The following is a 17,044-nucleotide window of genomic DNA, read 5'->3' as shown; positions in this document are numbered from 1 at the left end:
GGGTCCCCATTGTAGCCTCCTGGTTGTATGTCCGGAGGTTGTACCGTTTCTTTCCATGAAGGAAACAGTTGAGAAAATATGGTGGCATCAACCAGGGTGTAAGGGGAACATGAATCAGCAAAGACCGTTAGGGTTTTGTTATCCAGGGTAATGTTGCAAGATGGGAATTTGTCTGTTTGTTTTTGTCTTTAAGTTGAAAAATTAACTTGGGATCCGGAAATAATTGTGGCTCAATCTCCAACACCGCTTTAGAGCGCTGATCATGACAAACCCTGGCCAAATGTCCTTTTTTCCCACATTTGTGGCAGACAACAGAACGTGCTTGGCAAATCGGGTTATTGGCTAAGTGTGTTGGGCTCCCACACCTATAACACTTGAATTTATTTCCCTGAAGTGGGGTGTTAGCTATCTTACTTTTGTGATCTTTGCTTATGGCATTGACCTCCATGGTTTTGCCCCCTTCACCTTTCATTTCAACCATACAATCTGCCGTGTGCTCAATCCCTACCGCTATATCTATGGCTTCCTTGAGGGTAGGATTGGCCACAAGCAGCCTCTCCTGAATCTTATGATTGTTGGTGCACCTGACCAACTGGTCTCTAATCAGGGAATCCTGAAGGGACTCAAACTCACATGTGTTCGCTAGACCCTTTAAGGCTGCAATAAAAGGTTTAACCTTCTCATTTTTTCCCTGTGTTCTTGAGAAGAATTTATGTCTCTCTAACACTACGTTTATCCTCTTACTGAAATGCTTTTCTAGTTTATTTACTGCCACAATATACACATTTTCATCATCATCACTATCACTTCCCCCTTCTGCATTAGTCGAAATATCATCATAAACCTTGCGTCCCTCAACGCCCAAATTGTGTAGCAGGGTGTGTAACTTGCGTAAATGAGAAAACTTCTCCCCCCCAATAGCAATAAGATAGGACTCCAGTAACCCAAACCATTGTTTCCAAGGCAGAATAGGTTCTCCTGCCTCGTTAAGGAACGGTGGGGGCTGCGACATATTAGCAGCTGCCATACTTTGACAATAACTGGAAGGAAAGAGGTTGAAATACAGCAATCCAAGACAATGGAAACAAGGTATGAAAGAGGTGAGCAAAAACAATATCCTCACACTTGTTATACACCCCACCCAATGTCAAACCCCATGTACAATTCAATCTGGGATGTAGACATGCAGAAAATAGCAAAGATACCAGGCAGACAGAATTAAAAAATCACCCACAATGCACTTCAATGCTGTAGCGAAGGTAACCGCGCAAGAAAGAACCAAGAGCATGTGACTGCACAATGAAAGTCAATTGGAAGCTGTGCTTGTCAGCGTGAGTAGACAAGCGCGATAACAGTGATGATAACTGTGCCCATCAGTGACACAAACATGTGAAGCTGTGCCCATCAGCGAGAGGTGACAGGCAGAAAAAACTCCAATAGCTGTGCCTATCAGCGAAAAAGAAGGAACAGAATGATGACTGAGTTATCCAGAAGAACGGTGGCAAATTACACTGGAGCCCCAGAGGTGAAGAAATGGTTGAGTTCCATAAATCTCCTCACAATCGGGCTTAGAATGAAGCCACGCAGCCACCCGGTGGACTAAAACAGAAGCGCACTCCCTCGCCTCAGCTGAGAAGAGTAATTGACTGAAAGGCGCGCGGGAAGGAATGCCCGGCTCGTGACAGGAATCCAGTCAGAAAGTCTGAAGTGCCTCACTGAGGAACTCTCCAAAGATTGCCGCCACAGCTTCCCTAAGCGAGGAGGTAGGCAACGCTGAAAAGACAACGCCAGACACTGAGGACAACCCAACGCAAAGACAAACAGCTTATCATTCCCAGGCAGCTGACCCAGCCGTGGTGGAGACCGGAGCGGCAGCGCTGGGGGCCACAGCAGTGAAATTCACCATGAGGAGCGAAGAAGCTTGATGCGCCAGGATGCACCTCTCAACAGCAGTGAAAAGCAGAACGGCTGATTACTCCGGATTAATCGGAACAAAGGAGGATACCGGCTCCCCTCCTCCTCACAACGCAGCAGATGTAAGCGAGGCAAACCCAGTGCTACTTGACCTTTCAAAGGCAGCAGATCCCCACAGGTTAAGAACAGCGAGGGAAACCGCGGTAGAACACGGAATATCCCTTGGAATAGGCAACGCTGAGAGGCCACTTGGAGAGAAAAGTCAGTAGTCCATGGGAGCGCTAGAACTTGAAACGAAAAATGCTCCTCTCAACAGCCCAAAGCAAGCAGGGGCATATAAAAGCAACTGGCACAGTCTTACTTGAATTAGCGACAGGAGAGCCACCACAGGTACTGCACAGCGAAGTACTTCCAACCGCCAACACACCGGAGAACTGGATTTGAAGAAGAAAATGGGGGTGGTGGTGAGCCGTCCCCACACAGCGAATCGTCGCCAGTGTTATAATAAAGACCAATGCAGGTAAAACAGTAACTCTTCTTTAATGGTCCTTACACCACCACAGGATCCAGCATAACCAGAGGAAGGGTGCAATTGAATGTTGGTGACAGGGAAAGGGAAGAACCAAGGGAGGAGGAAGGAGGGGGGGGGAAAGGAACGTACCAAGTAGGCGATTACAACAGTTGTGTTGTTATTTTATTAAAAAACGTGAACATTTTTAAACAATTTTTCAACCTTGTCCTCTTTCTGGGCTTTTTTCCTTTTTTCTTTGTCTCTAATTGTGTTGTTATTTTTTATGTGTAACATTTTCGGGAACTAGAGCTTGCTCATAAATTAATTTGTGTTGTTACATGTGAGATGTAGTGTTCTGTCATTTATGTGATTGTTGATTTGTTTTTCATATATTTGTCAGATTTCATGTGGCTCATGTGAGATCGTTTTGAATTGTTCATTAGAATACTAACATGAACAGTTAAAGTTTCGATAACATTGAATTCTAAAAAATTAAAATGTATTTTTTCCAGTCACTATGAGTGTCATGTGTGATTGGGCAAAATAATTAGTCTAGCAAGTATCAGTATTGGCAGTTGTGTTGTTGTTTGAGTATTTAAACTTGGCCTAGCCTTACTAATTATGGGCCAGAACCCTCTATTGTTCTTACTGCTTACAGTTTTAGACACTTTATGTTAGAAGAAATATATTTCTTCATTTGGGCAAGCGTAGATTTTTTTGTATTTGGGCAAAATATAGGGACTCTCTCGCTGTAGAAATTGGGGAATTGAATCTTTAATGATATTTAAGAAAAGTCCTAAACTTTCCTATTTAATTAATAATTATGTTCTGTGAGGCGGATATAACTACATTTACAACACAGTTAGATTGAGTAATTAACATTCTCCAAACTATGCACCAGGACCAAGGTTTTGTAGTTCAGCAAAGTGGCTGAAACGAGGCCGGACATTTGGGTGGAAAGCCCAAAGGGTGAATCCTAGAACCCAAACACATATACGCAGCCCCTTCTGTTGGATGTTCCACAGGGCACATTTTTCTGCTCTTTGTAGAGAATGTCTTGAATAGGAAGAAATAAAGTTATGGTAGGAATATAAGTTCAAGCTGATTTGTTGAATTTGATGATTGCTGAGTTGAATCTGAACCTTTATAAATTTCACAAAATTTGACAGTTTATAATGGGAATGGAGCTGTATTTCCCCATGGGGTAGTTAGTGGCTACATAAACTGTTCTGCTAGAGCAACCTTTAAGTATTTGCATGCTAGACTAAACTTGTGGATGACTATTAATTGATTCAAATTCAGTACCTACTTCTATTGAGCAATGTGGCATTATGCTGCAGAGTTGCCTAATTCAGCAGATGCTTGATCACAAAAAATATGGCTCCAATATTGTATTGTTGGTGCATTAGTAGCTCTTGGAGCATGACTTTTGGATTACTCAATTCATAAAGTTGGACTCTGGAAGTCCAACCTCTTCAGTTGATGCATCATCAAGGGACTCCTGCAACAGGGTGAATCAAGACTTCTGCACAAAACATGGGACCCCAGGAGACATCCTTTTTTTATATTTATCTGTATCACTATTTTGAGGATAGATTTGTTGGCACAGATTGCAGCTGGGACTAACAACTAGGGGCCCGATTCACAAAGGTAAAGTTAGACAAAAGTCTAAGTTTACGACTTTCAGTATTCACAAAGGGCATTTATGACTTTCGGTATTCATAAAGGGCATTTACGAGTAGTAAATGCCCTTTGTGAATACCGAAAGTCGTAAAGTCAGACTTTCGTCTAACTTTACCTTTGTGAATCGGGCCCTAGGTGTCGGGATTGTTGGTTTTTTGAAGGGAATGCATATAGAATATTTCAGTGAAGCACTTTTTCAAGCTCACACTCATATGGGTACTGTCAATTACCACTGTTATGCCAGGGCACTGAAGTACCACTGAAATGCAACTAAATAACTTGCTTATTTCTGCTACATACTCAGCTTTCCAAGTGTAGTAAAGGCAAACAGCCAACCTTTTCAATACGGCACACCATGGCACAAGGATTGACTGATGCGTCAGAAATTCTAATGCATCTGTTGGCCCAAAAGCACGACGCAACTCCAGTAATGCATGTTGTGGCCTATACTAATTGTACTGCGTCACTCTTTACGCCTGATTCAAGCAGGTGTGAGGTTTTGATGAAGTGGTGTCCTCGAAGTGGCGCAGTGAAATCTTGTAGATTTCACTGCGTCACTTTTATGAGGCTTTCCTGCGTGGGAACGCCCACCCTCATACATTATACCTGATGCAGGTATAATGTGATGCAGGGCTTTACAACGTGAGGCAACTCCCTAGATGCTTCATGTTGTAAATTGGCTGCATTGTTTATGCCGCCAAAAAAGGGATGCAACGGCAGCGCAAAAGTGTTGCAAGGGGCTTGCCCCTAAGTACTTTGAATAAAAAGTACAAAATCATGATGGTACAACACCCTACACAATAATTGTTCTGTATTTACTGGACTAAAGGGAAGATGCTCAGGCTCTTTCTAAAATTGAAACAAGCTGATTTCACAATTAGTCTAATTTGTGGAGGAAAGGATAGACTCTTAATCAGCATGCAGACCAGAAGACTGAACTTTTTTACCGGCATAATGACATTACACAAAGAGAAGAAATGTGAAGGTCTTCTCATGGGCTGAGTTGAAAAGAAAATCTAATGCACTTGATTAGGGCATGGTTAGTCGTGGGGTACCTGTGCTTGTCCTCAAGTGATGCACTTTGTAAACCTCATTTCCCTGTTATTCTGTGGAAATCTCATGAGGTCTAAATATCAACAGAATACTTTGGGCAGAGAACTATGCACCTACAATTACCTAGTATAGGCAATTTGAATAAGTGAGCGAATATGTGTATGAAATATACACACTCTAATAATGCTAAATCTACTATCCCTTCCTCATGCCCTAATACATGTGAAGAACGTAGTCAGTTTTAATGGTCACATAACAGCCTTATTCACACCTTGGCTAAGTCAGTCATACGGGTCTCATGTTTTTGTAAAACCTGATTCTGTCTGCCCTAAAAGTTTAAAATGGTTGGCAGGGAGGTGTTACTTCCATCAAGCTATTGAAGCCTAAGAATTAAGGTACCTGGTCTCATCTCCCACTATCATTCTTGGCTATCTCACCTGCAATTTTATTATGACTATTGCTAGCCTAAATGCTTGTCAGTTTGACTTGGGGCTTTCCTCCCAGGCTGTGCTCTCTGCTTGATGTTCTCTTACACATCCTGAAGACATGCATCAGTGACCTTGAATAATAGCAGTGCTTCTTATCATTCATCAGCAAGGCCCTAGTACAGCTGCATTCTTTCCTTCAGGAACCGAGGCTTGTATCCTTAACTTCCTTCTCTGTGGGCACCTATTCTCCCTGGCCATAGATAGTCCACTGACCAAGAGTGGGCCAGTCTTCACCTTGGAAGATCATCAACCCTTTGTGATGTGATGGTTGTCTTCCACCTTATTCCTGGACATGCACACGTATCCCAGGTACTGAAGATGGGGTATGTTGGTGTTCAGTATCGAACTGAAATTGTTCAAAATGCAGCCACCATGTGTTCAACGGGTCTCTGCCCTGAGGGGCATATTATCAAGAACGGCGTTAAAAATTATCGCCGGTTTAGCGGCAGAAAACTGCCGCTAAAGCGGTGATAATGGGCTTGATAATATGCCCTTGAGAATTCCAATAGAAGTCCATGTTCTGGTGATAATTTTTAATGCCGTTCTTGATAATATGCCCCCAAGTTCCTTCTCGCACTGTGCTGTCTGCCCTTTAATTTATGAGCTCTGCTACTCCTGTGTGCACTTCTCTTCTTGCTACCTTCAAGGGGTCCAAGGCTGCATGTAGCCTTGCAAAATGTTTGTCTCACCCACTACCAGCTTGCATCATGGCAACTACAGCAGTGCCTGCTTTCTGTCCATTATCACTGTCTGATTAACCTGCAAAGCTGTCCCCAGATATCTACAGCAATCAGCATTCAAAACAAATGTTGCTGCTTGCTACCAACATTGATATAATTAAGATTTCTGGGCAGTCTGCATGCTACGCCACAGAGGAAGGGCCTTGTAATGCTTAAACAGTTTGCTGCAATGTAAAGCTGCTTCTACTTTCAAAATGGCTGCTCCAACAGTTCCCTTTACCATAAAAGACTAGACCTAATCTCTCACTGTGGGGCAGATTTACAAGAAAGTGATGCATCTGTACAGATGCGTCACTTTCCCTGCGCCACCCTTAGAAAACCTTGCGCCACCATAGATGTGCCGTATTTACAATACGGCGCACTATGGCGCAAGGATTGACAGATGCGTCAGAAATTCTGACGCATCTGTTGGCGTAAAAGTCACGCATTGCTGGAGTTGTGTCGCAAGCACGACGCAACTCCAGCAATGCGTGTTGAGGCCTATTCCCACTACACTGCGTCACTACTTACGCCTGCTTGAAGCAGGCGTAAGGTTTTGACGCAGTGGCGTCCTAAAAGTGGCGCAGTGAAATCTTGTAGATTTCACGGAGTCACTTTTACGAGGCCTTCCTGCGTAGGAACGCCCACCCTGTATACATTATACCTGACGCAGGTATAATGTGACGCAGGGCTTTACAACGTGACGCATCTCCCTAGATGCGTCACGTTGTAAATAGGCCGCATTGTTGCGCCGCTGTTGCGTCAAAAAAGTGACGCAACTGCAGCGCAAAAGTCACGCAAGGGGCTTGTAAATCTGCCCCTTAATGTCTCGCTCTCAAGCTTTGTCAGTGGCTATATAGGAATCATTCAATACTGGAATTGCCTGTTACAACTCAAATGGACCCTCTCTCTTCCAGGTATCCAAATATAATGTGGAAACCTGCTCTATTTATCTTTTTGGGAAGAAAATCAAGCTTTTAATCACATTCTTTCTAAATGTCTCTGATGGCCATTACACTAATTACACGATCCTTTTTAGCTAGTAACTCATCCATATTATGAGCACCACCCTTTCCACAGAAATATGAAACCACATGTTTAGTTTCTCAACTCTAAAGCCCTGCTACTTTCTCGCATCCAAATCAGGTCTCTTTCTACTTTCATTGTTGTGAGTATTTTAAGACTCTACAAAACTCTTTCACTGCAAAAATTGTCGTCCTGAAATTAGTGTGATCTGCACACTGACTGCACAGTCTAATGTAGCTTTCCCCTTCAATTAAACCTTAATTGTATTGAGCCATTTCCTATAAATGCTTGGAAGAACCTGAAAAGGAACAAGCCTGAAAAGGAAGATGAAACCTACTGGAAAGTTATATAGTATTGTATAGTTGGAACCTAACCTCTCTAAATTCATTAGAGTGGTTCTTTTTATTGTACTCAACTTGTTCAATATTTAGGACAGGTAAAACCTTCTGCAGCACCCGTGAACTCTAGCTGCTTTTAAACCCTTTTAAACACTATACTTACCTTCTACTCCCTGAACTTTTAAATAATCTGTAACTTCCTATCATAAATTATCCCAGTCTTGTCAATACTTTTATAGTTTCAAATGACTGTGCTAATATCTTCAAAATTCATTTTCAATATTGTCGAACCATCACTTATACGCTGGACCTCATCCCCTCAATTTGGTTCTTAGAATACACCTTCAAAATGTGTCTAAGTTCACTGGGTCCCCTTTTCCTATCCTCAGTTACACATCCCATTACAATCATAAACAAATAAAGCAATGGTAATATTTATACTGATAACCAAATCATTACCAACCTTCCACTATCTCTGAATAAATATGTGCCTATGAAATTCCGTACCTCTTTATCTGATATGACAACAATGATGTGCTTTTCATCATGGAGACTTGATTCACTCCGTCCTCCCGACCAGCATTTAATATTTTACTGCCAAACGATAACACCCTCCTCCTCAGGGGCTGACCACATTCAATATCAGAGTTCTAGCAATATTTGTACAAATCAGCTAGAACGGCAGCACTCAGGGCTGGCTCTAGGGCCGTGCGACTCTCCCCTCCCAGTAATCCGGGACGTTAAATTAGTGAGCCTCAATGTTCGAGGCCTTAATAACTCAACGAAGCCGTCCTCTCCCAGCTTGAAAATTCAAAAGGAGACATATGTCTATTGCAAGAAACACAACTGCTCCCCAGAGACTTACACACGATACAAACCAAGCGATTCTCCCAACAATATTGGTCATCTGGGGTTAGGAAAAAAGGTGGGGTGGCAATTATTTTCTCTAAACGCTTCTCATGTACAGTACTGGGCATGGTAGCGGAACTCAAGGGGCCCGATTCACAGAACTAACTTAAGACAAAATCCTAAACTTACTACTTTTGGTATTTACAGAAGGTATTTAGTAGTAGTAAAGTTAGGATTTTGTCTTAAGTTTGACTTAAGACAAACTTAAGACAGACTTAAGACAAACTTAAGACAGACTTAAGACAGACTTAAGACAGACTTAAGTTAGGATTTTGTCTTAAGATTGTCTTAAGTCTGTCTTAAGTCTGTCTTAAGTTTGTCTTAAGTCTGTCTTAAGTCTGTCTTAAGTCTGTCTTAAGTCTGTCTTAAGTCTGTCTTAAGTTTGTCTTAAGTCAAACTTAAGACAAAATCCTAACTTTACTACTACTAAATGCTTTCTGTGAATACCAAAAGTAGTAAGTTTAGGATTTTGCCTTAAGTTAGTTCTGTGAATCGCCCCAAGGACATCTCTTAGCTCTCCACCTGCAGATAAGACCATTTCACTTTATACTTGCATCAATATATGCTCCTGACAAATGCCAAGAACACTTCCTAACTAACTCCCTGGCCAGGGTGCTTCAGTCCCCAGATGCAGCTGTAATCATAGGGGTTGATTTTAATATTGTGATGAATGTAGAACTTGAACACTCGGCATAGATCTGGACAAACCGTGGCACTCTCACCTGGAGGCCTTGCATGGCTCACTGAGTGTGACCTCCATGATGTGTGGCACTCTCAACACCCTTCTTCTGCGGTCCACAAGTCATATGCCCAACTCAATCACTTCTTGGTGTCCCCCTTGGCATGGGATTGAGTGAAGACTACTACCATTGAGCCCCACACACTCTCTCACCATGCACCCATCACTCTTATCCCACACACACCCCCACTTCCTCATTGACTCTGCGCTAGAGTCTTCATGAAACTATGCTACACTCTCCGGCAACAGTCCATGCACTCCAGAAATCCCTTCAGGAATACTAGGCACTTAATGGCACGGGCTTGACTGTACTCTCGTCAGTTTGGAAAGCCCTGTCGCACCGGCTGCACAGCAAGCAATACGTGAATCCAGTAAAGGCCATCATGACGGATGATGGGATGCAGGTGAAAAAACCAAAAGCATTGCTGGAGTCTCTCAGGTGTACTATGAAAAGATTTTTTCAGCAGAAAACGGTGCTCCAGCTGACCATTGGAACTATCTTTAATAGCGCGGCGGTTACTCCTCTCCCGCCTACAGAAGCCCAGGGTTTAGACAAGCCCATCTTCATTGAGTAAATGATCTCTGTGATAGCCTGGCTGAAACAGCTAAAATCCCCCGGACCTGATGATTTCAACGCAGCATTTTATAAGACCTTCTGCCCTGAACTAGCCATCCTACTAACAGAAACTTTCATTCTTTTTCCGATATGGGCTCCCTATCGGAATCTGTGCTGGAGGCCTCCATCTCAGTCATACCTAAACAAGGAAAAGACCCAAAGCTATGCGGCTCCTACTGGCACATCTCGCTATTAAATATGGAGGCAACACTATTTGCAAGCATCTTGACCCATCGTCTCAATCCCCTTATGCCAGGGCTTATTGACCCTGACCAAGCCAGGATTACTCCCTCCCTCCCGCCAGTGCAGTGACAACACGAAAAGCATCTGCCATCTCCTCGACAAAGTGCACCTATCATGAACGGAAGCCTTGCTGTTATTTATTGATGCAGAAAAGGCATTCGACCGAGTGCACTGGACTTACCTGTTTGAGACCCTGCGACGGTTCGGCATTGGTGAGTGTTATGGGCAATGGATACAGAGCATTTGCAGTGCTCCCCGTGCATTGGTTAGAGTAAATGGCTTTCGTTCTAGTGGGTTTTCAATTCACTGGGACACACGTCAGGGCTGCCCACTCTTCCCACATCTTTTTGCACTCTACATGGAGCCTCTGGCACAGAGACTGTGGGACAACCCTAAGGGGATGGGCATTCTATTTGGTGCTGACCATCACTTGATGAGTTTATATGCAGATTATGTCATCCTTTCAGTAACTTAACACCTGGCCTCCCTCCCAGTTATCATTACAGAGTTGCAGGATTTGGGGGCGATCTCGGGTTTTAGTGTGAACGTGCAAAAATCCCACAATTTAAACCTCACCATGGCCCGATACTGAACGCGCATTGAAGATACCGTTTGACTTCCAATGGGTCACAGAGGGCCTCCCATATCTTGGCCTCGCCCTGGCATGGAGCCTCCCCAAAATCGCAGTTGCAGACTACTCATCGCTGATCCCCCAGACTCGCAAGGACTTGGCACACTGCCTCTCTACATATTTCAGACACTCCCCCTGTCCCCACCACCCGGGTTGATCTGCACACTTCAAAGAGACTTTGAACACTTCATTTGGGGAGTCAAGAAACCCAGACTACAGAGACAACTTCTGCATTGAACTAAACAGAACAAGGGCCTGGCGGTTCCCATACTTTTAAACTACTGCTAAGCGGTCCAACTTTAGTACCTCGTGGAGTGGAACCCCGCTCACTGAGAAACACTGAGTATTTATGGACCAGACAGTAGCGGGCTCTTATATATGGAGCACCTTGTGGCTCCCTCGCCGCCACAGGGCCTGAGACCTTTACTCCTGACTCCTGACATGCCCAACTCTTAAAGTATCAGATTCAGTAATGATTACTGTGGGCTTTACTATGTTCCCATCTCCCTTGACCCCTCTATTTTCTGGCCCAGACACCCCCCTGGCTTGACCTAAAGTACCGTTCGACACTGGGCAGAGGGTGGTTGTAAACACACGGGCTGTCTCTTTGATCAAGAAGGCCCGATCGCATCAAACTCTTACATTTCACCATCATTTTATGCACAGGAACAAATCATCACTTAATAGTCACCATTCCACAGCTAGACTTTCAGTCTATAATCAAAATTATATCTTCCACCCGTCTAGCCTCATGAGCCCAAAAACCTATGCCTATGCTCTAAACAATTGTGCAAATTATGTCACTTCAATAGCCATTGAAATCATAAACTCTTTATTAGTTGAAGGCATATTCTCTTCACCACTAAAGTCGGAACAAATCCCCTCATTCTTTCAAAGCAGACCCTGATTCTAAAAGGGCGAAGCTTACAGCATTTACCAAGCTCCCAATCGTAGGAAATTATAAAATAAACTGTCTCAATACAGCTCCCTTTGTTGAAGTAATGTGAATCTGGATTCCTTTCTAAATGTAGCACAACACAGTGAGTGTAACATTTTAAATCCTGCACACCACCCTAAGAGTTCTGGGTGATGTGTGAATACTAGTTCTACTTGATTTTGTTGTAGTGTTCGCGATCATTGACTTTCTCCACCAGGATGACGGTAGAAGGGATGATTCTGACTAACTACGAAAAAATCTCTTGCAAGAGTTCATTGACTAGACAAGTTAATTATTTCTAAAACAGAAACATATTAAAATAGCATTCTTACGCCTCTGATCTGACTACCCACTCTCAGTAGAACAATGGATCGATGTTCTATCCTCTCCAGGTATCCAGGTTTACTGTTGATCCAAGCCTCAATATGATGTATCACATCACCAAACTTACAAAGGCTGCACCTATCTACTCTAAATGCAGAGGAAGCTCAAGCCCTCCATTGGATCTTGTACTTCAGAATAGCAGTGCAAGCTTTACTGCTCCCTCATTCCATCAAAAGCAATGGACAACATGCTTGCGTGCAGGGAAAACACTGCAGCTGGCCCCAGGTAACCAAAATGCCTCCCAGGGGTCCAAAACTGGCTCCCACCCTGGCAGCCCACTGGGGAAACGCCCGGTGCCCGCTATGGCCAGTCCAGCCCTCGATGTTCCGAATTAAAGTACGGATATTTCACAATGCCCCTCTCAAAGCCCTACGGCATGCAGCCTAACATGACTTATCAGTTAGAACTTAAAGACCTAACTCTTAAGAATCCCCCTCCCAAGCTAACATGCTACTATCTTACTCTTGCCATTTCTTCTAAGTCAAATTTCTACAACTGATGTGCTTAGTTATTTGTAAACTTCGGGGCAGATTTATAACAAAGTAACGCAGCATGGTGCAGCAAGTCATTTTGCTGCGCCGTGCTGCGTTAGTTTGGAAAGCACAGAGATGCGACATATTTACAAGAATATGTCGCATCTCTGTGCTTCCCCTGCGCTGGCGCACAAACTGCAGCCATGCGCCGGCGCCGGCACCCTTGCACCATGGTGCAAGGATGCCTGCGTCGTGGGGAGATTGTTTTTGTGCAGGAAGGAACACCTTCCTGCACAAAAACAATCACAAGAGGCTTTTTCCTCTTTCAATGCATGCTGTAGAATGCAGCATGCAATGAAAGAGGAAAAAACGAGGAGAAAGGAAAACATTTCTCCTCGTTGCGCCTCGCTACGCCACCTCGAGAGTGGCGTAGCATTCACACGCATCTCCAGATTTACGATTCTCGTAAATCTGGAGATGTGTCTTGTTCCATGGGTGTTGCGTGGGAACACCCACAGCAACACCCATGGAACGCCCCTTCAACGCAAAGTGCTGCGTGTGAAGGGGCAGTATTTACGAGGAGAGGAAAAGTCACGCAGGGTGACTTTTCCTCTCCTTGTAAATATGGAGAGCCATGAAAAATGACGTAGTGGTGGCGCAGGGGGCTTGTAAATCTGCCCCTTCTTTGTTACCCATGTTACCCGGTTTCTGCTAGAACAATGCATAAATCATATTTTAAGAGTGCACTTATTTATGTACGCACATTTCAAAATGGAGATGGCTAGATAATACAATGTTTGTGCTCACTTGTTTTTTGGAATCATTGAAAATAGTTTTGCACATTCAGTATCCTAAATGGAAACACATAAATCTTTGTTGTTAAGAGAATGAACGGATGATAACCCCTTCCTCCGTGTTTTTTTTCATACTGAAAAGATTTGACAGCTGTAATAGAATACGAACTGCAGTGTTGCTGGCAATGTATTTCATATTATAATTTGATTTATAATTTATTCTAGAATGACCGTTCCAGAAAAGGAAACGAAATTGAGAAGAGCAGTCAAGCAAATTCTGCACTGTGATATCCTGAAAAGAAACCCATTGGAGCCTCTAGAGGGGCAACAATATGACTGTGTGCTCAGTTCTTTATGTTTAGAAGGAGCTTGCAAAACCAAGGATGAGGTTTGCTGTGCCTTGAAAAATATCAGTACCTTATCAAAGCCTGGGGGATACCTTGTGCTGTGTGGGGACATAAGCTGTAATTATTACCACGTTGGCAAAGTGAAGTTTGCCTCAATGAGTTTTGATGAGGAATTTCTGAGAGCAGCAGTTAGTGGTGCAGGGTATACTGTTGATAAACTTGAGATTTCTTCCATTGCTGGCAAGGAAGCAGATAAAGAAGTGTCAGACTATAGTGGGGTATATTTCCTTGTTGCCCACAAGTAACGGCGTTGCAGAAACTGAGAATCATAAAGGTAAATTAGAAACACCATCATTGAAATATTAACAATCAAAATGTATTATAGCCTTATAGCCCGCCGTAGCGGGCTATACCGGCTATTAAAGGCCCGCTGCAGCGTTAAAGGCCCGAGCCGAAGGCGAGGGACTTTAACAAAAGCAGCGGGACTTTAATAGCGGTATAGCCCTGCTACGAAGGGCTATAAGGCTATTAGAACATTCTGCCACTAGAGGGCAGAATGTTCTAACAAAACGAAGCCTTCAGGGAGCGCGAGGGGATTCAAATCCCCTCGAACTTCGAGAGGCTTTTGTAAAACATTGGAATGTTGCTCTGCGGGCCTTTACCGGCCCGTAGAAGCATGGAGCACTCCATTGTCTACAATGGAGTGCTCCACATTCCAATGTTCTAATAAGTGTTATTCTCTGCTTGAGCTACCTGTTAGCTATTTTTTCCCAAAAATAATTCACTTAGTGGTAGCTAGGGGTCTTACTTTAGGCATAGCAATATTTGGGGTGATACAGGATCTGCCTCCATCAGAGGAGCTGTGGTCTGGCTGCCAGGTTTAGACTTTACCACTGAACTGGTATTTCTTAAATCAAATCTGGTTTGGGTACCATGGTGGGACTCATTTGGGTGAAAGAAAACCGTGCCATTTGGACACTCATGCCATAGCAACATGGAAGTCCATTCAGCATTTTTTGTTTTGTTTTCTGAAACAAAATCCCCAAAGTGGGGGTATGTGTGAAAGGGCAATGTCCAATATATAATGTAAGTTGTCTCCCAGTGCAAAGGAGATAATTTACCATTCTTTCTGTCTGGAACCACCACACTGTACAATGGGCCAGATCAGTAATAAAATAGCTGGCATGGCTTAACTACTTCTGCCCTGTATTTTCGTTTAGTCATATCCAATAAATTGAAGTATTGACAGAAAAGGTGTCTCTTTATTAAACCTATGGCTTTAGGTAAACGCTTTCACTCCTGTACACAGAAAGGACATTGTTTAAATGATGCTGAAGGTTTCATTGGTGGATGTTTTTTGATTGCTGCTTACAAAGGAAGCAAAACGTTGTGCACATCATTCAGGAAATTGTTATTACATCTTTAGGATAGTGGTTCTGGATCTCCTTATTTCAGTGGTTGTTTAATTAATCTTGTTTCATGAAGAAGTCCATCCATTTAGAGAGACCTATCTCTCTTGCTGTCCACAGTCCATCCAGCATGCCCAAAACCAAGGGTTGGGGCCATGCTGTGGAGGAGTCTACGTCACTTCCTGATAATGCCATTTTGTAGGAGTCCTGACCTTTTATAATAGCATTTTGATAAGAGTTCATGTCCTGATCCTTTTTGTGGGACTGTGTTGTTGAAGGGAAAGAATATCACACCCTAACTTTCGAGGGGGCATATTATCAAGAAACAACGTTAAAATTATTGCCGCTTTAGCGGCAGAAAACTGCCGCTAAAGCCGCGAAAATGGGCTTGATAATATGCCCTTGAGAATTCCCATAGAAGCCCATGTTCTGGTGTCAACATGGGCTTCTATTGGAATTCTCTGCGGCATATTATCAAGCCCATTATTGCCGCTTTAGCGGCAGTTTTCAACCGCTAAAGCGGGGATAATTTTAGCACCGTGCTTGATAATATGCCCCGAGATTTGTTGTGCTGTAGATGCAATTGAGAAAAGAACTTGCAGGGCACCAACCCTTCTCAAACAAACCTGTAATTAGATAGAATAGGCAGACATATGTAGTCAAATGCCCAAAGGCCCAAGTCCGACAACCATGAAATTAGCTAGACATGGTATGGATGCAAGGGTTATTACTTGACTAGCTGGATAGCTCACAGTTCTGTCACCATTGTAAGGCTATGACTTAGTGCCGGAAGGGTGCTCTGTCTATTCTGCACCCCCCCCCCCCCAAGCCAACAATCCAGTGCCGTACAAGCAGTGTAATGGTACTAAAGGTGAGTGCTGTATTCCATAAAGGTAGCAGTGAACCGTAGTTCTTCATGCAGAAGGATTCCAGGAATTTGTCCAATTGTTATTTGAGTGAATAAATGGGAAATTTGTAGATCGCGCAGCCACACTGAGGAGTTCCCGAGCACTAACGGGCAAAGCCCATGGTGCATGTCAACCCCAAAACCTTACTGCTCCACACAAGAAAGACAGGTTTTAAGTTTTTTGCAAGATGAGCTCTCAGAAGGGATCAGGCACAGTTTGTATGGAGGCTAATTCCATGCCTTAGCAGCACAGAAAGAAATAGCTTTGCCACCACTTCAGACCCGCTTGAAGGCCATGATAGAAAGACGTGGAGCAGAAGGGAGGGGAGGAACTGACCAAATCTCTTCGCCAGATATCCAGAGCTAGAGAGATACATTGCCATCTGAACTAGGAGTAAGACCTTGAATAGAATCCATTTCTTGAACAAAAAATCAGTTTTTAGATCTGAAGAGCAACGTGTTGCAGGCTTTGAAGGCAAACAAAGAGAAGGTGTCCAACTCGTTATAAAGTTCTCATGTTAGAGCTCTGAAAAGACTGACATGAAGAGCCCACTGAATAAACATCCCTCTTTATGAGATGAGTTTTGACTTGTTTTCAAGCTGAAACGCCTGCTAATCATTAGCTCTTATCAGTGATGAGCTCTGCTTTGTCAAGAGAAGCCAAATGGCAGAAATTCTAAAGCCCAAACAGCATTGAGGCTTCAAGGGTGTGAAGGCTTACTGACTCATGCTTGCCCAGGTCTATACAAGCAAGCGTACGATTAGAGATTTCCAAAAACCTGTTTGGCAAATAGTACGGATTACGGATTGATCAAATTATCTCATTTTACGCTTGTCTGAAATATTTGGATACACAGGTTTACATACATGTCTACATCACGTAAAACATAGTCATATACAAAATACAATATGTAAGCCATAAT

At 43.3% G+C, this 17,044-nt stretch overlaps 1 protein-coding gene across 1 annotated transcript in view; it reads left to right on the top strand.

Moving 5' to 3' along the window:
- The window catches only part of LOC146805087 (nicotinamide N-methyltransferase-like), a 170,372-nt gene extending 155,318 nt beyond the window's left edge, over nt 1–15,054 (top strand). The window contains exon 3 of the mRNA XM_085622225.1: nt 13,684–15,054. Coding sequence (XP_085478351.1) covers nt 13,684–14,110 — 427 coding nt within the window. The 3' untranslated portion in view covers nt 14,111–15,054. The remainder of the gene's footprint in view (nt 1–13,683) is intronic.
- Nucleotides 15,055–17,044: the final 1,990 nt, after the last annotated feature.

The sequence above is a fragment of the Triturus cristatus genome, chromosome 8 (assembly GCF_964204655.1).
Source record: "Triturus cristatus chromosome 8, aTriCri1.1, whole genome shotgun sequence".
Classification (NCBI taxonomy): domain Eukaryota; kingdom Metazoa; phylum Chordata; class Amphibia; order Caudata; family Salamandridae; genus Triturus; species Triturus cristatus.
The sequence above is the reverse complement of the archived record's forward strand: the minus strand, read 5'-3'. Positions and strand labels throughout refer to the sequence as shown.